General features: G+C 42.9%; 1 protein-coding gene across 2 annotated transcripts in view; it reads right to left on the bottom strand.

Moving 5' to 3' along the window:
* BRIP1 (BRCA1 interacting DNA helicase 1) overlaps positions 1–26,089 on the bottom strand; it is a 455,971-nt gene that overhangs the window by 401,970 nt on the left and 27,912 nt on the right. For both annotated transcript variants that reach the window (XM_075336237.1, XM_075336238.1), the window contains exons 4-6: positions 17,655–17,819; positions 10,745–10,872; positions 3,920–4,072 (exon numbers count right to left, since the gene is read on the bottom strand). In XM_075336237.1, coding sequence (XP_075192352.1) covers positions 3,920–4,072; positions 10,745–10,872; positions 17,655–17,819 — 446 coding nt within the window. The remainder of the gene's footprint in view (positions 1–3,919; positions 4,073–10,744; positions 10,873–17,654; positions 17,820–26,089) is intronic.

Raw genomic sequence — 26,089 nt, 5'->3', positions numbered from 1 at the left:
CTGATAGATAATATTTATATAATATATATATATATATATATATATATATGTGTATATCTATACACTGCTCAAAAAAATACAACCAAAATACAAAATCATTGTTTAAGTGTCCCCTTTATTTTTTTGACCAATGTATGTGTATAAATATACATTTTCTATTGTTTATATATATATATATATATATATATATATATATATATATATATATATATACACACACATATATATATATATATACACACACATATATATATATATATACACACATATATATATATATATATATACACATATATATATATATATATATATACACACATATATATATATATATATATATATATATATATATATATATATATATATATATATATATATATACACACACACACATGAAGTGAGGCTCTGACAAGTCTAGTGCAGGGGGGGGTTTTCAGGTATGGTTGGGGGATACACGAGTGCTGTCCACATGCAATCTGTTGGGATTTCTTTTGGTTTTTTTTTTCTCAGCAGCTATTATTCATTTTCGATCATTTACAGGACTATTTACAGTGTTCTGCGCTAGAGAATGGTAATATATCAGCACAAAACAGATGCAACTAGGATGGTCTGGCATCTATTTTTTGTTCTCATACCCATAGAAATGAATAGGTGAGTCTGGTCTGATTTATGCACCCACACACAGCATGCTGCTGGTTTTTCCTTATGCCGAATACAGCTGAGGAAAAAAGAAATATGCAGATCTGCACGGCTTCATTGAATAACATGGATCGGAGTGCAATGCCTTCTTTATTGGATTGCACTCGTCTGATTTATACAATCTGTGAACGAGCCCTAAGAAGGACGCTCTGAGAAAGATACAGATGCTAACCTGCCAGAATCAGTACTCCAAATGAGTATGTTCTGATTCTGCAGCCAATTAATTTGGGGAAAATAAGTCATTTGGAATGCAATAACATGCAATATTTACAGGAATAAAGAAAAATTATACCTAATGAAGCTATTGGTAAAATTGCATAACTTTCCGTATTCGGAGAAAAAAAAATTGTTTACTCAATTTATATGTTGCCATCTATAACTCAAAAAGTGTATATTCCTTTCCCTCTATCAACTATTTTTTTTTTTTTTCATACATTTAACCCCTTAGTGGCCAGGCCAAATTTTTCAAATCTGACATGTGTCACTTTATATGTCAGTAACTGCAATGTTTCAACGTATCCCAGTGAATTTCACTGTTTTTATGTGACACATTATATTTTATGATAATGGTAAATTTAGGTCAATGTTTTGTGTTTGTTTCTAAAAATAAAAAAAATCAGAAATTTGAAAAAAAAATCTAAAAATTAGCAATTTTCAAACTTTGAATGACAATTCCTTTAACCCCTTCACCCTCCCCAATTATTTTCCATTTTTTGTCTTTTCCTCCCCTTCTTCCAAGAGCCATAACTTTCTTATTTTTCCGTCAATATAGATATATGAAGGCTTGTTTTTTGCAGGACGAGTTGTACTTTTGAATAACATCATTCATTCTGCCCAATATTGTACGTGAAAAAAGGAAAAAAAACTTCCAAATGCGTTGAAAATGCAAACAAAGTGCAAATGCACAATTGTTTTTTTTATCTACCATGTTCACTATATTTTAAAACGGACCTGGTAATATGATTCTCCAACTCAGTACGAGTTCGTATATATCAAACATGTAGTTATACTTTTATGTAAGTGGGGATAAAAATTCAGAAGTTTATCAAAAAAAGAATTGCTCTTTTGTCACCATTTTCCGAGACACGTAGTATTCTCATTTTTCGGGATCTGACGCTCAGTGATTTCTTATATTTTGCATCTTGAGCTGACATTTTTAATTACACTATTTTTGGGTAGATGCGATGTTTTGATCATCTGTTATTACATTTTAATGCAATGTTGCGGGGACCAAAAAACTTTGGAGTTTGGAATTTTTTTTTCTCGAGACACTTTGTACCGATCAGATTAACTGATTTTATATTTTGATAGAACAGGGATTTCTGAAAGCAGAGACATCAAATATGTGTCTTTTTATTATAATTATTATTTTATTCTTAAATGGGGCAAAAGGGGGGGGGGGTGATTTGAACTTTTAGGCTTTTTAAATCTTTTTATATATTTTTTTAAAGCTCTTTTTTTTGTTTTTTTTTTTACACCAATTTTACTAGTCCCCCTAGAGGACTTTATAACTGCACCGTCTAATTGCTTCTCCTGATCAGAGCGATGCTTAAACACCGCTCTGATCAGCAGAAATGCTGCTCTCCAGATTATGGCAGACAGGGGTCATCAGCTGACCCTGCTCTGAAATGCCATCCCATTGGCATCCCGTGTTCACGTCATCGGGCTGCCGATGTCAGATATTGACAGCGCAATCTAAGGGGTTAACAGGGGCGGGTGGATCAGATCAGCAGACATGTGCAGGGTAACCGAGGGAAAAGAAAAAAATGTTACCACCTACATGTTGTAAACTTCTGAACAAGTCACTATAGCCAACAGACTCTAAAGGGTGCTTTACATGCTGCGACATCGATAACAATATATCGTCGGGGTCACGCCGTTAGCGACATTGCAGCGTGTGACACCAAGGAGCGACGTGCAGCGATCGCAAAAACGTCTAAAATCGTTGATCGTTGACATGTCGCTCCTTTTCCAAATATCGTTGGTGGTGCCTGCCGCTGGCTGTTCGTCGCTCCTGCGGCGTCACACATCGCTATGTGTGACACCGCAGGAACGACGAACATCTCCTTACCTCCGTCCACCGGCAATGAGGAAGGAAGGAGGTGGGCGGCATGTTCCGGCCGCTCATCTCCGCCCCTCCTCTGCTATTGGGCGGCCGCTTAGTGACGCTGCAGTGACGTCGCTATGACGCCGAACGCACCTCCCCCTTGAAGGAGGGATTGTTTGGCGGTCACAGCGACATCGCTGAAAAGGTTTGTGCATGTGACGCTGCCGTAGCGATAATGTTCGCTACGGCAGCGATCACCAAATGTCGCACCAACGACGGGGGCGGGTGCTATTGCGCACAACATCACTAGCTATCGCTAGCGATGTTGCAGTGTGTAAAGCACCCTTAAGGCCATTATTTTACCATAAACTGCCATGACAATCACTAGGACCTCACAATCATGATCTCAAGAGGCCGATATGATTAAATAGGAAGCCCCCATACTCTGTTACGCATATAGATGCCGTAGTCACTATTGCCAGCAGCATCTTAGGAGTTAACCGGCCATGGTCGGTACCAACACTGATTGTACCCGATGAAGCAGGGTGTCTGCGATACTGCACTATTCACTTATATCTCAGGTCAGTAAAAAGATGCATTGTTGGTCACTGGTAAAAGGCAAATCAGGTAAACGTAAATCTTTCCACAAATCAAATACAGTTCTTGAATTGCCAGCTAAAAGTGGTAGAGAAAAAATAAAAATCACCAAAATAAACAAAACACACATAAGGCAAAAAAAACAAAAACACAATGTCACATATATCAAATATGGTCTTAAATATCCAATGTCAATGCAAAGACTGTGGATGCCACAAAGGGAAGATCTAACATAACACAGCCTACGGCACCCTCTAGTGGCATCATGCAAGATATGCAGGCACTTTTTTAATTCTATTTCAAAGCTTATTAACAAAATTGAGAATAAACAAATATTTTTTTTAATTATCACCAAAAGTAATAGAATAAAACAGACGCACTTACAATTTTTATCTATAACACAGGTGTCAGAAAGCCTATTTTATGCAAATTTTTACCAGAATGAATCATTCAGAACTACCAGTTTGGTTTGTTAAGGAAATTAGTAGTCTAGGAATATGCCAAAGATGTAACAGCGGTTGCTTCATAAGACATAGACCAGTCATAAGTTTTCCGTATGAGTAAGATGCTACTAACCTGCTCTGATGAAGGGGGCGCAGAATCAGAGGCATATGGAGCAACAGGGTTTTGCCGTTTGCAACAAGTATTGGCCAAACTGCTGTTGCCGTCATTTTCATCATCATCATCGATAAACTGTACGCCTTTCTCAAAACAGGGTCGCTTTCGTGTCTGCAAAACAAGTATGCCAGATTTTTAAAGCATACGGCTGACAAGTCACAAAGAACCCTTTACGAAAAAGAAATAAAAAATATGTAAATTAATTTAATATTTTTATGTAATCTGAAGTTGACCTCTGCATGTATCCGAAGCATGGTCAAGCAGGAGTCTATATTATTTGGAAAGAAATACTGCTCAAAATTTCCAATCAAATAACCAGCTTCTTAATTAAAAGTACACTTTATAAAAGTAAGACTAATAATGTCTGTGCACTTAATACAGCTGTGGGCCAATAGAGGTTTTGTGGCCAAAGCACTACGTAACAATTTAGTGTTTTCCTAATTCTTTATGCTTAAAATGAAGAGAAAAAGTTTATTATTCCTCACATACTTTGCTTTTATGGTCAGCAAAATGATATTTTGAAATGCATCTATTTTTAAGAATTTTCACAAAATATTCAGTGCTGTGCATAGACTTCAAAATGGATCTGGAACTGTGAGAACTAGCAAGAAGTTTCTAGAACAGTCCAGAAGTGTACTTAGCAGTATAAATACAGTTGTCTTAACCCTGTCACCTCTGGGCGATTTTCCGTTTTTCATTTTCCTTTTTCCTCCCCTTCTTCTGAGAGCCATAACTTTTTTTTTTTTCCCTGTCTATATAGCCATATGAGGGCTTATCTTTTGCAGTTTTACTTTTCAAAAAAATCATTAGTTTTGCCCTATAGTGTACTGGAAAGCAGGAACAAAATTTAAAGTACGGTGAAATTGCAAAAAATAAAAGTGCAATTGCATGTTAGTTTTTGGGGTCTTTTACTCACCGTGTTCACTAAATGGTAAAAGTAATGTGTCAGTATGATGCCTCACGTCGGTATGAGTTCGCAGGCACCAAACATTTATAATTTTACTTTTATCTAAGCGGTTAAAAAAAATGTGAAGTCTGTCCAAAAAAAAGAATGGCACTGTTGGTGCCATTTTCCGAGACCCGTAGAGTTCTCATTTTCGGGATCTGGGGCTCAGGGACTGCTTATTTTTTACATCTTGAGCTAACGTTTTAATTATTCCAGTTTTGTGCAGATGCTATCTTTTGATCGCCTGTGTTTGCATTTTAAAAAAGTTTTGTGGCGACCAAAAAACACGTAATTTTGGCGTTTGGAATTTTTTTCTTGCCACCCTGTGTACAAATCAAATTAATTGATTTTATACTTTGATAGATTGGGCATTTCTGAACACGGCAATACCAAATATGTGTATTTTTTTTTTTACTTTTATTCTAAATGTAGCGATGGCGATGGCGGCGGGGAACAGCGCAATCCCTGCCGCAGCCATTTAAACAGCGGTGTCAGAATTTGACAGCACGATCTAAGGGATTAACAGGCGCGAGTGGATCTCCCATCGACCTGCGCCTGTTAGCCACACATTTCTGCTGATCATATCAGCAGACATATGCAGGGATTACCGCAGGCTCGCCGTGCGGAGCCTGCGGTAACCGCAAGGACACGACCAATGATGTATCAGTAATTCAATGGTCGTGAAGGGGTTAATCTAACCATTTCATTTGTTGTTCTGCTGATAAGTGAACTTGTGTACACAGCTATAGTTAATTTAGATGGCATCTAAAGGTTGCATACATCCGGCAGAGACATTTTGCTATGTCTGTGGACAATTTATAAAGGCCAGATCAAAAAAGTACACTGTAAAAGCATCTGCTAAGATGCTTGGGGCCTATAAAGCAAACTTTGAGATACCTGGTAGGGTAAAAAACAAACAGTGGGTACCTAATTTCACATTTGAGCACTGCAAGAAAACACTTTACAGTAAGTAGATGACTGCTGCTCTCTTAGATGGCAATTTTTTTTTCTATTTTTGCAATATTTTGATATATATTCGTCAAGATGGACTGTGCATCTGCCACAATGTGACCTGTTTATTCGTGGTTATAGGAATCACCTATAAGCCATAAGTAGTGATGCCTGTTTATACATAGTTCACACAGGACCCTCAAAGCCATGCTGCTTCACAACGGTAGCAAGTATTTGTATCTTCCTAAGGCTCACTGAGTGTACCTGAAAGTGGAATACACTAGTGTGAAGATGGTACTAAGTGCTTTGAAGTATGGCTGGGAGTTTATCAGAAATTTCAAGATGGTGTCATTCCTGATGAGCCTCCAAGGCAGTTTTACAAAGTATCCTTGGGTTTTTTTGCCTTTGGGACAGCCAGGACACACTATCATAGTACTGGACACAGCGAACAGAAGACTCTTAGGAAGAACAATGTAAAGTGGATGCCACTGGTGGACAAGGTGCTGATGCCCCCACTATACATCAACGTAGGGCTCATAAAACAATTTGTCATGGCTTTAGATAATGAGTCGATAGCATTCAAGTAAGACTGGGTTCACACATAGCGACAGCGATAACGACGTCGCTGTTACGTCACCATTTTCTGTGACGTAACAGCGACCTAGTAAGTCGCTGTTATGATCGCTGCTTAGCTGTCAAACACAGCGACGCAGCAGCGATCATAACGTCGCTACATGTGCAGAGAGCAGGGAGCCACGCAAACTGCTTAGCGCTGGCTCCCTGCTCTCCTAGCTACAGTACACATCGGGTTAATTACACGATGTGTACTGCAGCTACATGTGCAGAGAGCAGGGAGCCGCGCACACTGCTTAGCCCTGGCTCCCTGCTCTCCTAGCTACAGTACACATCGGGTTAATTAACCCGATGTGTGCTGCAGCTACATGTGCAGAGAGCAGCGCACACTGCTTAGCGCTGGCTCCCTGCTCTCCTAGCTACAGTACACATCGGGTTAATTAACCCGATGTGTACTGCAGCTACATGTGCAGAGAGCAGGGAGCCGGCACTGGCAGCGTGAGAGCGGCGGAGGCTGGTAACGAAGGTAAATATCGGGTAACCACCTTGGTTACCCGATGTTTACCCTGGTTACAGCTTACCGCAGCTGCCAGATGCCGGCTCCTGCTCTCTGCTCGCTTCATTTCGTCGCTCTCTCGCTGTCACACACAGCGATCTGTGCGTCACAGCGGGAGAGCAACAATAAAAAAACGAACCAGGGCTGTGTGTAACAAGCAGCGATCTCACAGAAGGGGCCAGATCGCTGCTCAGTGTCACACACAGCGAGATCGCTAATGAGGTCACTGTTGCGTCACCAAAACCGTGACGTAGCAGCGATTTCGGTAGCGATCTCGCTATGTGTGAAGCACCCCTAACTCCAAGATCTTTTCCCTAAGTTGTTTGAGGTAAAGGTCAAAGCTGGTGTCTCAGTCGGATCACAAATCACAAAGATCACAGAGTCCAGCAAATTTTCCAAGAAGCTAAGTAGGAACCAGAAAGTGGCTTGGAACAGTTGGGTTGATGTGGTTCATGGTTTCTTAGGCAATCAGAAGGATGAAAACTAGCTGGTACAGAGTCTGATAAAGAACTATGCTGCAGTGGGCTGCAGGATGTCACTCTAAAGGGTGCTTTACACGCTGCGACATCACTACCAATATATCGTCGGGGTCACGTCGTTATTGACGCACATCCGGCGCCGGTAGCGACATCACAGCGTGTGCCACCAAGGAGCGACGATCAACGATCGCAAAATCGTTCAAAAACGGTGATCGTTGACACGTCGCTCCTTTCCTTAATATTGCTGCTGCCACAGGTACGATGTTGTTCGTTATTCCTGCGGCATCACACATCGCTGTGTGTGACACCACAGGAATGACGAACATCTCCTTACCTGCGTCCACCGGCAATACGGAAGGAAGGGGGTGGATGGCACGTTCCAGCTGCTCATCTCCGCCCCTCCTCTGCTATTGGCCGGCCGCTTAGTGACGCCGCAGTGACGTCGCTATGATGCCAAACGCATCTTCCCCTTGAGGGAGGAATTGTTTGGCGTTCACAGCGACATCGCTGACCAGGTATGTGCGTGTGACGCTGCCGTAGCGATAATGTTCACTACGGCAGCGAGCACGAAATGTCACACCAACGACGGGGGCGGGTGCTATCGCGCTTGACATCGCTAGCGATGTCGCAGCGTGTAAAGCACCCTTAAGGCCATATCCTTGATGCCCATCATAATAAATTCAAAGAGACCATGGGAGCTTATTCAGAGGAGCAAGGTGAGCGATTTCACCAGGACATAATGAACTTTGAACGCTGATATCATGGGCATTATGACGAGAACATGATGGGAGACTATATTTGGGGACCGATTCATGAAAATGATATACAATACAGTCACAAATCCAGAAAATATATACATTTTTGGGCTATTATACGCAGCATTGATCGAGTTTCATAATTGTATATTTGTAGTAAAATGTTGATTGTTTCTATGATAAAACACAAGTTAAAATTTTGTGTTTTACCTCAATAAATACAAAACTATCGGAGGCCATTGTCACAAAATCAAACTTCAAGAGGAATGTTGGAGATTTGTTAGAATCTGGGAACAAAAATTGTGCTAAATTTTGTTTTCAGTGAGAGGAATAAGCCACTGTCATCTTTAGAAGCAGATTACCTTTTATAGGAACAAAGTAATGGATGTATGCAAATGAAAAATGCCAAAAGTTTGCCACAGGACATCATCCATCCAAAGGTTTTATCGTATTTTTCGGACCATAAGACGCACTTTTTTCCCCCCAAATGTTGGGGGAAAGTGGGGGGGTGCGTCTTATGGTCTGACTATAAGGCTGCAGGTGCGGGGAATGAGGGTGCTGCGGTGTAGCAGCCTGCCGTGACCACGTGGGCCCGCTCATTACATATGCACGCCCATCCTCCCACCCATCATCTCTCAGCGAAACCGGCGCTGACAGGTGGGCGGGGTGATGGGCGGGGGGGGGGTGTGCATAATTAGCAGCCGGCCGTGATCACCCCTGGCAACTACAGCCTGGAGTGATCATGTGCGGCTGTATTCACTGCCCCCCATGCATCATTATCAGCGCGGGGTGCAGTGAATCAGTGTACTCACCTGTCACCATGTGTGGAGCCTCCCCCCTGCAGCATCGCGTCTTCCTGTCTGTGCCGGCGGTCAGCTGATCTGGACACTAGCGGCGCGCACCGCGATGACGTCATCGCTGTGCGCGCCGCTAGTATCCACCAGATTCGATCAGCTTACCGCCGGCACAGACAGGAAGACGCGATGCTGCAGACAACGGTGACAGCTCCACACAGCGGCGCTGCAGCTGAGACAGAGATCGGTGCTTCAGGGAGTGAGGAAAGGTAAGTATAAACGTTTTTTTTTTTTTTCCTGTGCCACAGGATACACGCCATTTACCAGGATGGGGGTATATCATGAGCAGGATGGATGGGGGCATATCATGAGCAGGATGGATGGGGGCATATCATGAGCAGGATGGATGGGGGCATATCATGAGCAGGATGGATGGGGGCATATCATGAGCAGGATGGATGGGGGCATATCATGAGCAGGATGGATGGGGGCATATCATGAGCAGGATGGATGGGGGCATATCATGAGCAGGATGGATGGGGGCATATCATGAGCAGGATGGATGGGGGCATATCATGAGCAGGATGGATGGGGGCATATCATGAGCAGGATGGATGGGGGCATATCATGAGCAGGATGGATGGGGGCATATCATGAGCAGGATGGATGGGGGCATATCATGAGCAGGATGGATGGGGGCATATCATGAGCAGGATGGATGGGGGCATATCATGAGCAGGATGGATGGGGGCATATCATGAGCAGGATGGTTGGGGGCATATCATGAGCAGGATGGATGGGGGCATATCATGAGCAGGATGGATGGGGGCATATCATGAGCAGGATGGATTGGGGCATATCATGAACAGGATGGATGGGGGCATATCATGAGCAGGATGGATGGGGGCATATCATGAGCAGGATGGATGGGGGTATATCATGAGCAGGATGGATGGGGGTATATCATGAGCAGGATGGATGGGGGGTATATTATTAGCAGGATGGGGGGTATATGAGCAGGATCATATACAAGGCAGGAGGATCCTTATCAGGATGGGGTACCTTAGTAGAGAATTTGGGGACATTACCCCCATAACAGTGTCAGCAGCAGATCCTCGCCCCATAACAGTGTGTCATGACCATATTTTTTGGTTAAAATTTTATTTTCCTCTAAAACCAGGGTGCATCTTATGGTCAGGTGCGTCTTATAGTCCGAAAAATACGGTATATGTGAAGAATATATAAGGTTCTGGAGATGTAGAAAGACTCCCTTACCCAACTGGATCCACCAACTTTTAATATTGTGGACATAGAATTACTATTGAACAGGAATGGTGACGTTTTAAATGAACACACATTTTATTATCCATGCAAATGTACAGGGATTATAAGAAATTAAAGTGGGAAATGATTGCTCCATTATAGGTCATTGTGAAACTTACTGTAACACAAGTGTCATTTTTTACTTTAATTGAACATTAACAAAATAACTGTTAAGGGAGTAACAATTAAGTTAAAGGCTGCAGCAATTAACCATCCATTGTAAAATTCTAAGTCATTAGTCTCTCTGACACATCAATGTGCACAGCAATAATGAGGCCATTTATAAATGGGAGCCGTAACTAAATATGACAGATGAGGTGTGGCGTGACCTGGATACACCACAAGTAATCAGCAAAGAAAATAAGAAACAGATTATGTACTCTTCTGTGAATGCTAGTTTTATTACCTGCTGCTCACTGGAAGAAGCGCGGCTTCGTTTTCTATCAGTCTGAAAATCATCATCATCTTCAGCAATGGACGCTTTTTTCATTGCTGATAACTTTGAAGAAAGTGAAGGCTGGCTACTTAACGATTCTACAAATGATAAAAATAGTATTAATTTAGATTTTGAAAATGTCATTTACGCCTCATTATTCACTACAAACATACGGCTATTGACCATGATTTCCGGACCAGACGCAAATTCCCTGACCCGTACTCCACAGCCTGATAGGTATATATGAGTGAAGGTCCAGAGTCCAGCAACCGCTTACAAATCACGGTCCATTCACAGACCATGAAACACCAATGTGTGAATGGAGGCTTACAAGAACAATTTCTAATAAGTAACATGATATTAAATGGTTACAATTCTGGGAATAATAGACATTAATAACTCGAGTGCTACCAATGGGATGAAATGAAGAGCCCTTAAAGGGATCTCTCAGCAGGTTTGTGCTATGTAAGCTGAAGCCAGCCTGCTGCAAGGGTTAACAAAGAAAATTCAGGACTGCCTGTCTTGTCACAGTCCAATTTTTTTTTTATTTCCTATATTTGTTTTAGTAGCAGGACCCTTATCATTACAGGACTAGAAAGTGAAGTCCATGCCATTCCAATTGATTGACACCTCACAGTCAATGTACAATCTCTATATAGAGCCTGGCATAGGTGGGAAAGCCCTCAGGACTCTGTTACATAGCTAAAGCTAAAGATTCTCATGATGTCAGAACGGCTGCACCCAGTAATCTACGTGATACATCAGCAGATTTAGAGTCTCTGTACTTACATAATACTGCTTTCAGATGAGGTAGCAAAAACCTGCTGACAGATTCCCTTTAAAGAAATAGTTATACTAAAACTGGCAATAAACTCCAGAGTGCAATACATTCAGGTAAACCTATTCCTTCGAACTCCAGAACGTACATATTCAGATCAGCCGAGCATGCATAAACCACATAAAGAGAAGGAAATACTTCTGAAGGAAACAAGGATTGTGCATGTTTGATTATAACAAGTACAACTGTCCCCACTGACAGCAGGGGGCACTAGGACTGCCCTAATAAACATTAGATAACCAGCTCACTTAGACTGCTTTCACACCTCCGGTTTTTGCTGAGCGGCACAAAACGGCACTTCGCAGAAAAAACGCAACCGTTTTTTTTTTGCCGCCGGTTGCGTTTTTTCCCGCATAGACTTGCATTAGCGCCGTATTGTGCCGCATGACCTTGTGTTGCGTCCGTTTTTTGCCGAATGCGGCATATTTAGCCCATGCGGCGGCCGGATGGAACGTTGCCTGGCACTTTTTTTTGCGGTGAAAAAAATGGATCCGGCGCAAAGCGGCGCGATTTACAATGCAAGCCTATGGACACTGGATGCGGCGTCCTGTGGCAAAAACCACATCCAGCCGCCGGATGCGTTTTTTTGCACTGCGCATGCTCAGTATCAAGCAGCATCCGTCAAAAAACAGACGTGCCGCATGGAAAAACTTATGCAACAGATCCGTTTTTTCCGCCGCATCCGTTGCATAGGTTTTTGAGCCGGATTGAGCCGCACTGCAAAAAACGGATGTGTGATAGCAGCCTTAACCAACAATTAACTTATTAACTTATAGTATTACACCACAGTGATCAGATAGACCCTCTAAGCTGTGCAACTGTGATGACCACAGGAGTCCAGAGGTGATCCTTCCGGGATTAAAGAAGCCTTCATTCCTGGACTTTTCAAATCTTTGTACTAATAGTGATAAGATGTTAGACAACAGCAGGTGGTTCCCAAAGAGATCCCAGTGTCATCCCAAAATCCCTGTCATGTTTCTATTGTATCTACATGTTGCTAGGCAAGCTGTAGATCTAGTGGATTTGTATAATAAAAACACTATTATTTAACTTAAAACTTTCAACACCACCATTTAAAGGTCTGTTCAGCATTTATGATCCACAAGATAATGTTTAGTTGTTATTAAGTACCTTTAGACCAGGGGTCTCAAACTCGGCTGGGTGTATGGGCCGCACAGAGAAAAAAAAGTAATTTGGGGGGCTGCATTCTTTGCACGACAAAGTGACATTTTTATTGGTACCATATATAATATATATATTTTATTTTTTTTTACACACCTTGGGATCACTGATTTTAAACATTATAGCAAACGTGCACATTCTTTGTTTAAATATAAACTTTTTTTTTTTTTTTACATTTTATTCTTTTCTTGTAACTAATAGTCTTACAATTAGCACTATATAGAAATTTTGACCAACATCTTTTAGTAATGTTCCCCATATTGTTGTAATGTGCCCCTCCTTGTCCCATTGTAGTATTGTGCCCCATCCCACAGTAATGTGCTTATCCTTGTCCCCTTGTAGTATTGTACCCCATCCTAGTCCCCATCCCACGGTAATGTGCTCATCCTTGTCCCTATCCTAAAGTAATGTTCCCCATTCTTGACCCCATTTTGTAGTAATGTGTTCATCCTTGTCCCCATGTTATAGTAATCTCCCCAATCTATAGTAATGTGTCCATCCTTGTCCCCATCTTATAGTAATGTTCCTCATCCTTGTCCCCTTGTAGCAATGTCCCCATCCTATAGTACTGTCCCCATTCTATAGTAATGTGCCCATCCTTTAGTAATATGCCAACCTTGTCCCCACCCTATAGTAATGTCCCCAGCATTATTCCTATTCTATAGTAGTTTCCCATCCTTGTCCCCTTGTAGTAATGTCCCTATCCTACAGTAATGTGCCCACCTTGTCCCCATCCTGTAGTAATGTCCCCATCCTATAGTACCGTGCCCATCCTATAGTACTGTGCCCACCTTGTCCCCATCCTATAGTAATGTCCCCAGCCTTGTCCCCATTCTATAGTCATGTGCCCATCCTAGTCCCTATTATATAGTAATAATGTCCCCATCCAATAGTATTGTGCCCATCCTTGTAATGTCCCAATCCTATAGTAATGTCCACAGCCTTATCCCCATCTCATAGTAATGTGCGCACTTTGTCCCCATCCTGTAATAATGGGTCAGCAGCTCCCCTCACCTTCCACAGACGCCGGAGTGAAGCTGAGGGGAGTGGTCCGCGGCCCCAGATCCACACGGATTGGAGAGATCGGTCACAAGGCCGGTCTCTCCAATCATAGCTGGGGGCGGGTGAAACACAGGTCACCCAGCTCCAGCCAATGATCAGAGCTACAGCTGCCCTGATCTTGGCTGGATTTCAATGTTTCAGTGATTTTCAATGGCTGAAACATTAGTGGCTGTGATTGGCTGAACGGCGTTCGTCAGCCAATCACAGCCTCCGTAGGTCCGTGGAGGAGACACCACCCCTCCTGAGGTCCCCTCCTCCCCGAATCTAAAGGTATTTGCAACGATTGCAGCCACCGGGGCTGCGATTTCGCCATGACCTACAGGGTACGTCATGGGTCCTTAAGTACCAGGGAGCCATAACGTACCCAGTACGTCATAGGTCGCTAAGGGGTTAACGTCCAACACAGACACACACACACACACAAACACACAATCCATTTTTCTCACCTGTCCTGCGCTCCCTCCGCTGCCTCACCTCTGCTTCATGCGGCCCCCAGGCCCGTGCCACTGTTCACTATCGCGGCAGGTGCAGTGTCACTGTCAGTGATTAATTTATGTGAGATGATTGTATTGCCGGCGCGAGAGCGCAGGGCCGGCAACACATTCATCTGACATAAAGTGCAGACAGTGGCTGCGGCCGCAACACATTCATCTGACATAAAGTGCAGACAGTGGCTGCGGCCGCAACACATTCATCTGACATAAAGTGCAGATAGTGGCTGCGGCCCCTGCACCTGCCACGATAGTGAACAGGGGCACGGGCCTGGGGGCCGCACGAACTACCCCGAGGGGCCGCATGCGGCCCGCGGGCCGCGTGTTTGAGACCCCTGCTTTAGACCATGATTATCTTGCTTTGATGAAACACTAATATTATAATTTACATCAGCTAGATGAGACTGCTGCAATACCTCCAATATTTTTTCTCTCACTTTGATACAATTGAGTCAAAGCTATCCACTGCAAATTATATTCATTACTGTCTCTTATTAATATTGCTGAAACATTTCCCCCAGCATTTCGACTTTCTGCTGGCATCATACATTTTTACTGATATTAAATATATTTTTCTTTACTGATGTTATAATTTTGTCCCTCTATGTGTTTCTCCCATTATATAACTAATGGGTTCATCAGGAGAGATTGAATGATAAAACAGATTAATAAGCTACAGTCATCCAGACCGATATTAGTCCAGTAATTCACAGGTAATGTGCAGGGAGATGCAGCTATGCGCACCTTTACAGATCTCTTAAGTTCAATTCACATCCTATATGGACTAATATCCCATTCAGATGCCACTCTTCTACCATACTAATATCCACTATGTATAGGCCTATTTTAGAGATTCTTTATCAGAGCGTGCCTGTCCCTATCTGTCAGGATGCCCTGCACAGCTGATCACACCAACATGTCGGTTGTGATCGCTGTCTCGGACCCCCTTGCTGGCCATAGATATACATCTATTATTGCATGCATTTTGCTAAATATGCAGCCATATAGAAAGTCTATAGATTTGCTACTGACAGGCAACTATACTTCCCAAAAAAGAGATTTTATTCTGCAAAAAAAAAAAAACCACATAAGTTATATAAGTTATTACAGTTGTAGTGATGCTTAAGTAACAAAAAGTGACCGAGTTAGTTAGACTGGATAATGAACAATTTGGAATAGGTTTCCTAATCCATTTAAATTGTGCGAACGCTGCTACATACAAACTGGGGACATGGAACCACTGTTCCCATGATTGCGAAGGTCCCAGCAGTAAGAAACGGCATTGGTGTCTTAAAGGGAACCCATCACCACTTTTTGGGTCTATAAGCTGCGGCCACCACCACCGAGCTCTTATATACAGTATTCTAACATGCTGTATATAAGAGCCCAGGCCGGGGGTATAACATAAAAACCACTTTATAATCCTTACCTAACGGTAACTGCGGTGGGCCTTATGGGAGTCTCCGTTGTTCGGTGCCGGCGCCGCCTCTTTCAGCCATATTCGTCCTCTTTCTGAAGTTTGGGTGCATGACGCGGCTACGTCATACACATTCGCCAGTCCTGCGCAAGGCGCACTACAATACTTTGATGTGCCCTGCTCAGGGCAGATTAAAGTGCGCCTGCTCAGGACCTGAATGCCGACGAGTGTGTATGATGTCGGACCCGTCATGCACCGCGGCTTCAGAAGATGGAGGATGAAGATGGGCGAAAGAGGCGGCGCCGACACCGAACAACAGAGACGCCCATAAGGCCTACAGCGCGACCGTTAGGTAAGTATTAAAAAGTGTTTTTTATATAACAAAACCTCTAAGCGCTGGGGGGAGGTGGAGATGTCTCAGACAGACTGCGCCCCTCTCGTAGCGTTGTGGTCGCCAGCCCCTTCGCACCCGTGCACTCAGGCCAGGCCGTTCCTCGTAAAGAGCTTGTCCTCATTTCTTAGGAGTTCGAACGCACTCCTGGGCATTTCCACTATACCTGGACCACTGACACCTTTACATGATAATTCTCTACTCCAGACAGATTTAGCAGGCAACATATTTCTTCACATGTCCAGAGGCATGGTGTCCATAATGAGGGATCTAGTGTCCAGTGTGGGTATGAGGCCTCTTCATTCTTTCTTTCCTGACAACCGCACTCCAGCAGGAGCTTGGCTTGGTTACAAGGAATTGAAGAGCTTTATTAACTCCCTTTCACCAAAAACTAACTTTTATAAGCCCTTGACGGCCTTTGAGTCTCTGTGTCTGGGGGGAGAGCCTCTGGAACACACCATTGCCTTGCTATACAAAATGTTCCAGATTGAGTTGTCAGGACGGGAGGATGATGCCCCTTTCTTCTTGAAATGGGAGGTGGATTTGGGGAGACCCCTCACACATGAGGAACGCTCAAAAATATTACTCTTTACCCACAAGTCGTCGCTGGATGTAGCGTCACAGGAACGGGGCTACAAAATAGTTTCTAGGTGGTATCACTGCCCCTCCAGAATTCATTCCATGTTCCCATCTGTCTCTGAAGAATGCTGGAGATGCTCAAACGATAGAGGCTCATACATCCACATGTGGTGGTCTTGTCCTCTCATACAATATTTTTGGCTAGACGTGTTTGCCCTTCTGAATAAAGTGTCATCCACTAGGTTTGAGCCGACGCTGGAACTGGCTCTTTTATCCTTAAGCAATATCTCGACCGCCAACTTCAAGAGAAGCCTGTTAAGGCATTTTTTGACGGGGGCAAGGAGATTAATCCCAAGGTACTGGAGGCAGACCAAAGTGCCCTCGCGGGCTGAATTGGTGACCGAGATTAACCAGATCTATAGGATGGAGGAGCTGGTCGGCCAGGCGTCTGACTCGGGGGAGCGAGTGTTCAGGCTGTGGGCGTCGTGGATTATATATAGAGAGACACCAGACCTGGTACTATGGCTTCAAGCTTCAGTTGGGGGCGCGAGACCTCTGTGATTGGCCATTCCACAAAACAAAAGTGCCGGGGGCTGCACACGACCCAGACGAGACATCTTCTTGGTCCTTCTTTTCTTTTCCCTCTCCTCCTACATTTCCTCTTTTCTCATCTGTCTTTGTACACTTTATGTTATGTTTACATTGTTAGAAAGGATTGCCATCTCAGGGACTTTGTGCATCTACGTTGCCTCCCGTTTCCAAACGAGGCTGCATACATTTTTGTATGGGGTCGGATTGCTGGTCAACCAGTGGGCATCATCTCCAAAGAAAAGCTATTACATGGGTGATGATGGTCTGACCTGAAGTGTGTAATCAAAGGAATTATTATGCAAGTAGAAAAGTGTTGTATTACTTATTACCGTGTGCAGATGACAAAAGACCACTTGAGGATGAGCCAGCTTTACTACAAGAAGTAGAGGCCGATGATACACTGGTATGGGGCGTCTTTGAATGACATGTGCAGCTACAATGAGAACTGTCTTCCTTTTTCCATTCTTTTTCACTTGCACCATCAGCAGTCTTTCCTACAACAGAAAAATACAGGTACAATTATTTTTTTTTTCTTATTCAACATACAGAGTTAAAAAACAGACAGAAGATAAATTAGCCAGTTTCAACTCACCAAGATATGTCATAGCTTATCTGTATAGAAGTTACCACAAATCCATAATCACTCAATAGTAAGGGTAAAGAAACAATAGAAAGAAAGCCCCCCCACATAAAAAAAACTATTATGGGGCTGACACTGACACACGAGGCCAAAAATGTGTAATGTGAGAGGTTAGGGACGATTATGCTAATGTCACTCGGATCAAGCTCTGCTAGAGCATGATCCGACTGTCACTTTAGTGTGATGAGATTGTCTCACATGAGAATCATATCACAGGTGCAGATAAGATGAAGGACTTAATCTCTCCATCTTCTTCACTGCCTGTGGCTACAGTAAAGGCCCCGTCACACTAAGCAACATCACTAGCAACATCGCTGCTAACGAACAACTTTTGTGACGTAGCAGCGATGTTGCTAGTGATGTCGCTGTGTGTGACATCCAGCAACAACCTGGCCCCTGCTGTGAGGTCGTTGGTTGTTGCTGAATGTCCTGGGCCATTTTTTAGTTGTTGCTGTCCCGCTGTGAAGCACAGATCGCTGTGTGTGACAGCGAGACAGCAACAACTAAATGTGCAGGCAGCAGGAGCCGGCTTCTGAGGAGGCTGGTAACCACAGTAAACATTGGGTAACCAAGAAGCCCTGTCCGTGGTTACCCGATATTTACCTTTGTTACCAGCCTCCGCCGCTCTCACTGTCAGTGCCGGCTCCTGCTTTGTGCACATGTAGCTGCAGGACACATCGGGTTAATTAACCCGATGTGTGCTGTAACTAAGAGAGCAGGGAGCCAGCGCTCAGTGTGTGCTGCTCCCTGCTCTCTGCACGTGTAGCTGCGTGCACTGGTAACCAAGGTAAATATCGGGTTGGTTACCCGATATTTACCTTAGTTACCAAGCGCAGCATCTTCCACGCGTCGCTGGGGGCTGGTCACTGGTTGCTGGTGAGCTCACCAGCAACTCGTGTAGCGACGCTCCAGCGATCCCTGCCAGGTCAGGTTGCTGGTGGGATCGCTGGAGCGTCGCAGTGTGACATCTCACCAGCAACCTCCTAGCAACTTACCAGCGATCCCTATCGTTGTTGGGATCGCTGGTAAGTTGTTTAGTGTGACTGGACCTTAATCGTACTGCACGCAGATGACTTCAGAGTGCAGTCTGATGTTTCACACAAATCCATAGACTTGTATGGGTGCACGTGATCTGAATATCAGAGCCACTGGCATCACTCAGATTGTTTTCTCATAGGAAATTTAAATAAATATCAGAATCCAGCTCAGTACATGCAAAGTCTCTTTATTCCAAATCAATTACAGTGCATCAAACAGTCAAACCTTGGGTTGTTGGGAGCCATTGCGGGGCTGGAGCTGGGACTCCATGAAAAGGGGAATGGACACTGTGGTGAGCTGAACTTGTTTCTAACGTTTTTTTCATGCCAATTCATCATGAGAAAAAATAAGCAGATTTCCCTACCCAATAGTAACACTGATTTGAATGCTATCTGACAAAACAACAGATAATAAACACGTGTAAGCGAAATACAAGGCCTCTCCCACAATTCCGTGTTTAACCATATACATGATAGAATTGGTACCGGTGTCATTAGAGTTTTAAATCAGTGTTTCATCAGTGTACGGTCCATGTGTTCATTTTTTCCATCAGTGTTTTTCAAGGATGGATCATTAAATAAATAACAAAGCTTCTCCTGTACTTTGCAATGTTAAACACGTACAGCACACTGATACCATCTGAGTACTGTACATGCTTTACATGGACCCATAGACTTGCATTAGCCCATCATCTGTGCTGCCGGAAAAAAACGACACATGCCTCCGTGTGTTTTGTACGGACACGCGTTCAGTGTAAAAACATGGACATGTGAATAGAATCATAGACTATATGGAGAAAAATCCTGTATCCATAGGAGAAAAAAATGGATACAAAACGTATGTGTAACATGGACCTGTGTATAAGGCCTAAAAAGGTAAAGGCTAACCATCAGAACTCTTTTATGACATTATGGGGACATATGCTGAAAAAAAATTATAGAAATGTATATAGACACACATAGAAGTCCAAAAAAATAGAGCCCACATAATAGCAGTTAACGATTACCATACCAGCCCGATTCACTTGAAAATAAAATAAAAAAATATCAAGAAATATAAATAATACAAATATAAATAAATACAAAAAACAAAAGGGCTGCTAAACCACTATCTGTTCAAAATTCCCAAAAAAGGGTCTTGTTCTTTAGTACCAAAGTACTCAATTTGTTTAAAAGGATTTTCTGAAAAATAAAAATAGGATAAAATAAAAAAAAAAATTAAATTTCCTGCCATTTTAGCCTGTTGCTCTAGCGTTCAGAAAGTGATGACGTGACATACAATATCAGTTCGCCACTGAAGCCAATCACTGGCCTCAATGGTCATATCAAGTACCTATTGAGGTCAGTTATTAGATGTACATCACATCACTTTTGCAAGACCAGTGAAGATTACTGCAAAATGACTAAGAACCGAATGTCAAATTCTGCTTATTGCGTTTTGTTTTTATACTGCCCACTGTTAAGGCCACTTTACAGGCAGTGACATCGCTAGCAATGTCGCTGCCGATCACACCCGCCCCCGTCGTTTGTGCGTCACGGGCAAATCGCTGCCTGTGGCGCACAATATTGCTAGGCCCCGTCACACAGACTTACCTTCCTAGCGAAACAGCCTCTTTTCTAAGGGGGCGGTTCGTGCGGCGTCACAGCGATGTCACATGACAGGCGTCCAATAGAAGCAGAGGGGCGGAGAGCAGGCGCATGAAAGTCACACCCACCTTGTTTCCGGAGGACGCAGGTTCGTCGTTCCTGGGGTGTCACACGTAGCGATGTGTGCTGCCTCAGGAACAACCAACAACCTGCGTCCTGTACCAGCAATGACATTTGGGAAATGAACGATGTGTCAACGATCAACGATTAGGTGAGTAATTTTGTTCGTTAGCGGTCGCTCGTACGTTTCACACGCAACGATGTCGCTAACGAGGCCAGATGTGCGTCACGAATTCCGTGACCCCAACGACATCTCGTTAGCGATGTCGTTGCGTGTAAAGCCCCCTTTAGGCAACCTTCATAAAATACAGGAAAACCCCTTTGTTTTATTTAGTCAGTCTAGATAGGCAATGTTAAATGATAGTCCGTATGTCTTTATTGCTGTGGTCTGGCTATTGAGTAGTGCATTTACACATATTCTTCATCAGTCAGTATATACTCATACCCAAAAGAAATGTTCTGAAATGGTTAAATGTAGAGAACTTGCAGCGCCTGATAATAAGAGTACAGAACATAATATCAAACCCCAATGTGCCAATAAAAGGGTGACATTCTTCTGTTTATGATGTGATTGAACTTGAAGGCAGAAAGGTGAGTATGTAATCTCAGATGTTTCCCAACAGCTCTTGAGATTTAGCATGTGTTGGGTCTGTTTGGTTCAAGTCACAGTAAGATCTCCCCACTACAGGAAAACATCTGAGGATACAGGGTCCACTCATTAGGTGGATGCCTACACATGTAATCCCCAAAGCTGTCATAAAATGTCACACATGTAACCTCCTAGTAAATCTTAGAAAGAGGGAAGACAAGAAAAAAAAAAACAACCTATGACAGCACATATCTTGCCTTTAACACAGGAAACCACATTCCCGAGGACCCGCATTTCACCGGTCTTGGGATATTTATAAGCGTAAGGAAAAACTAAAAACAGGCTTTCTGAAGCAGGTCCGAGGGGACAACTGGATCAGAAAGAATAGAATATTCCATTACTATCATACATACTGTATATATTCAAGGGGAATAATCCTGCACTCCATCTTCCTTGAAAAGACAGTCTTTATTTGATCCTTGGGTACAGATATTCAAACATCTGACGTATTTTGGAGCTAAAATTCCTTGTTCATAACTATGCTCTGTCCCTTTCCATTCCAGTTACTTTTATATAAGGAATATATAGTTTTGCATGTTAATTCCATTGGGGGAGGAGCAACTTTAGAAATTTCAAATGGATTTTGTTTTTTATTATACTTTTTTTTTGTTTTGTTTTTTTTAGAATTTCCCATGTTTTGTCCCCCATTAGGGAACATTTCAACAGTTTTTTTTTATCCTAAATGTCCCCTGTAGGTTGCACAGCCTTCTGAATAGACTGCCGAGTTTCAATAGAACCTGCTCCTTCCCTGCACCCGGCAATCGAATGACCGCCCCAGACCTTTATACACGGCCGTCAATCAGCGATCAGTAACAGAGATGGTAATAAACAGTCTCTGCCTTCTCTACAGGCAGTCACGCTGTCTTTAACAGAGACAGCACCTCACTCTGCAGCTGTACAATCTCTCCAAAATGTCCTTAAAGAACACACCATCACTATAAGGGTATGAGCCCACATTGCATTCTGTCCCTGCAGAAATTTCTGCAGTGATTTGAACAGCACACGTGCGCTTCAAATTGCTGCAGAAACAGTGCGTAATGAAAAGCCGATTTCATGCGCTCTGGATGCAGCCCCTCCTATAGACAGAGCGGGGGCTGCATCCAAAGCGCATGAAAGAAGTGACATGTTGCTTTTTAGAACGCAGCGCTTCAGCAGTAGCCGAAACGCAGCGTTCTAATACGCCACATGGGCATGGATTAGGCACCATCTTCATAGATTGTGCTGGGGACGCAGGAAGCATGCAGTTACGCTGCTCGCAGTCATTAAGGGGTTAAACTGTAAGTTGGACCAGATGACACCCATAATTATAAATAGCACACACAGAGTGCAATACAGTATGTCTGGGAAATAAGTCCTAAGTATAAAAACTGAATAAAACCGTTATGGGCAATTCTCAGATTTAATCTTGATTAAAATGTATTTTGATAAGCAGTCTTGCAGGCATCTCTCAGTAGGATTGTCGTGGAAACCACTTTCCTGGGAGAGCTAATTTGAAGTGAGATACAAGGGATCTCCAGATCTGCCAATTTTGGTCTCATTAATAGCGATGCATCGGAGACAAGAACACACAACCAGTATCAGCCTTGTCTGAACTTTGGACTTAACAGGCAAGTATTTATTACATCCATGAATGTAGGAGAATGGGATGGCTCAGTCCTTATCTAAAAGCATATAGGTTTCACAGCAAGAGGACCATAAACCATAGACTCTTCTGAAAAGGTTTAACCCCTCCACCCCTGGGCGATTTATCGTTTTTCTATTTGTTTTTTTTTTTTTTTGCTCCCCTTCTTCCGAGAGCTGTAAATGAAACCATAAGTTTTACCATATAGTGTACTGGAAAACAGAATAAAAATTTTAAGTGTTGAAAAACTGCAACAAAAGTGCAATTGCACAATAGTTTTTGAAATATTTTATTCACCATGTTCCCTATATGATAAAACTGATGTGTTGGTGTGATGTCTCAGGTCGGTACAAGTTTGGAGACACCAAAGATGTATAGGTTTACTTTTATCTAAATGGTTAAAAAAAATTCACAAGCTTGTTCAAACAAAGGTGGTGCACTTTTTGCGCCATTTTCCAAAACCCGCAGCGTTCTCATTTTTTTGGAATCTATGGCTCAGTGACGGCTTATTTTTTGCGTCTCAAGCTGACGTTTTTAACGGTGCCATTTTTGCGCAGATGCTACATTTTCGTTGCCCGATATTGCATTTTGCGCAAAATTTGCGGCAACAAAAAAAATGAATTATGGCATTTGGAATTTTGTTACCACTACGCCGTTTACCGATCAGATACATTTTATGTTTTGATAGATCGGACATTTCTGAACGCGGCAATACCAATTATTTGTGTACATTTTTTTTTTTTAACCCTTTAATCTTCAATTTTTTTTAATTTTTTAAAACTTTAACCTTTTTTTTATTTTACTAGGTCCCCTAGGAGACTATAATGATCAGCTGTCTGATCGCTCTTCTATTTCTCCACATCACAGCTACATAGCTGAGATCTGGAGAAAAGTGGCTTTACTCTCACATACTGCCCTCTGCCGGCAGTGAGAGAAAGTGACTCATGATAGCTACAGGAATCATCACATGACCCTGTGCTACCATGGAATTCACGTGATCACATCAGACTTTCGATGGGGGTGGGTAAATAATCCTTCTGGAGCCGCAATGTTACATCTTGCTATCAGAATTTGACAGCGAGATGTAAGACGTCAATAGGCATGAGTGGAACGCGATTCTACTTGTGCCTGGCAGGCACACATGTCAGCTGTTGAAATCAGCTGATATGTGCGCAGATCGCCGCAGACTGCCCACGACAGCTCGCGGGGATTATAGTAATACGATCCATGACGTACCCAGTATATAAATTTAGGACAATATATTTTGCGTTTATTTGTGGGGGGGGGGAAAAAAATCGGAAATTTGACTAAAGGTTTGAAAATTTTGCAATTTTTAAACATTTAATTTTTATCCTCTTAAACCAGAGCGTTATGTCACACAAAATAGTTAATAAATTACATTTCCCACATGTCTACTTTACATCAGCACAAATTTTTGAAACAACATTTTTTGGGACTAGGAAGTTAGAAGGGTTGAAAGTTCACCAGAAATTTCCCAATTTTTCAACAAAATTCACAAAACCATTTTTTTCAGGACCACAACAAATTTGAAGTCACTTTGAGAGGCCGAGGTGACAGAAAATACCCAAAAGTGACACCATTCTAAAAACTGCACCCCTCAAAGTACTCAAAACAAAATCCGGGAAGATTATTAACCCTTCAGGTGCCTCACAGAAACTAAAGCAATGTGGAATGATAAAAAAACTTTACCTAAAAATGTTGCTCTAGCGACAATTTATTCACTTTTAGAAGAAGTAACAAAACAAAGTGGACCCCAACATCTGTTCTCCAGTTTCTTCTGAGCGCGCTGATGCCCCACATGTGATCAGAAACCTCTGTTTGGACAAATGGGAGTGCTCGGAACGGAAAGCAATATTTGAACTTTGGAACACAAATTTGGCTAAAAAAAGATTGCGGGCACCATGTTGAATTTGTAGGTCCCATAAGGTACCTAAACAGCAGAAACCTCCTACAAGTTACACCATTTTGGAAACTAGACACTAGAGTTGAGCGCGGTTCGTGGTTCGTGGTTCTCCAGTTCGCGGCTCGAGTGATTTTGGGGCATGTTCTAGATCGAACTAGAACTCGAGCTTTTTGCAAAAGCTCGGTAGTTCTAGAAACGTTCGAGAACGGTTCTAGCAGCCAAAAAACAGCTAAATCATAGCTTGGTTTCTGCTGTAATAGTGTAAGTCACTCTGTGAATCAAACTATTATCACATTTCAGTGTATAGTGTGCGTGAACAGCGCCTTCAGATCACTGCTGTTTCTATAATGGCGATCGCCATTTTTTTTTTTTTTTTTTCTTGTCTTCCTTCCCTAAGCGCGCGCGTCTTGTGGGGCGGGCCAGCATGTCAGCCAATCCCAGACACACACACAGCTAAGTGGACTTTGAGCCAGAGAAGCAACGGCATGTGTGATAGGATCTGCATGTCACATGTCCCTGCATTATAAAACCGGACATTTTCTTCACGGACGCCATTATCTGCCTTCTGCGTCTTTGGTGTCAGACATCACTGTCGCAGCTCCGTCTTCCTGAGTCCTATAGCCGATACAGCTATATGCGCTGCATACACAGCGTTAGACAGCTTAGGGAGAGCACTTTATAGCAGTCCTTTTAAGGGCTCCAACCGGCAGGGTCAGAGAGCCATAGGTGACAGGTCCTGCAAACAGCAACAGCGTCTGTGTAGCCCAGGTCAGGGATTTCCTACCTGCATTTCACCATTAGGAGGGAATAGAAAGGCAGTCTTCCATTCCTCTACCCAGAGCACCACAATCCTGCCACTGTACCCTCTTGTCCTCTGCACACTCCAACTGATAACTAAGCCATTATACTAGCAAACACTCAGTGTACCTAGTGGCATCCTATACGTGGCTATTGGACTTTGCTATAGTCCCACTAGTGCAAAGACATTTGCAGAGCGCGTCTGCCTGCATTGCACACTACAACTCATTCTAACCAAGCCATTATACTAGCAAACACTCAGTGTACCTAGTGGCATCCTATACGTGGCTATTGGACTTTGCTATAGTCCCACTAGTGCAAAGACATTTGCAGAGCGCGTCTGCCTGCGTTGCACACTACAACTCATTCTAACCAAGCCATTATACTA

The sequence above is a fragment of the Anomaloglossus baeobatrachus genome, chromosome 2 (genome assembly GCF_048569485.1).
Source record: "Anomaloglossus baeobatrachus isolate aAnoBae1 chromosome 2, aAnoBae1.hap1, whole genome shotgun sequence".
Lineage (NCBI taxonomy): Eukaryota > Metazoa > Chordata > Amphibia > Anura > Aromobatidae > Anomaloglossus > Anomaloglossus baeobatrachus.
This window is presented reverse-complemented; position numbering and strand designations above follow the sequence as displayed.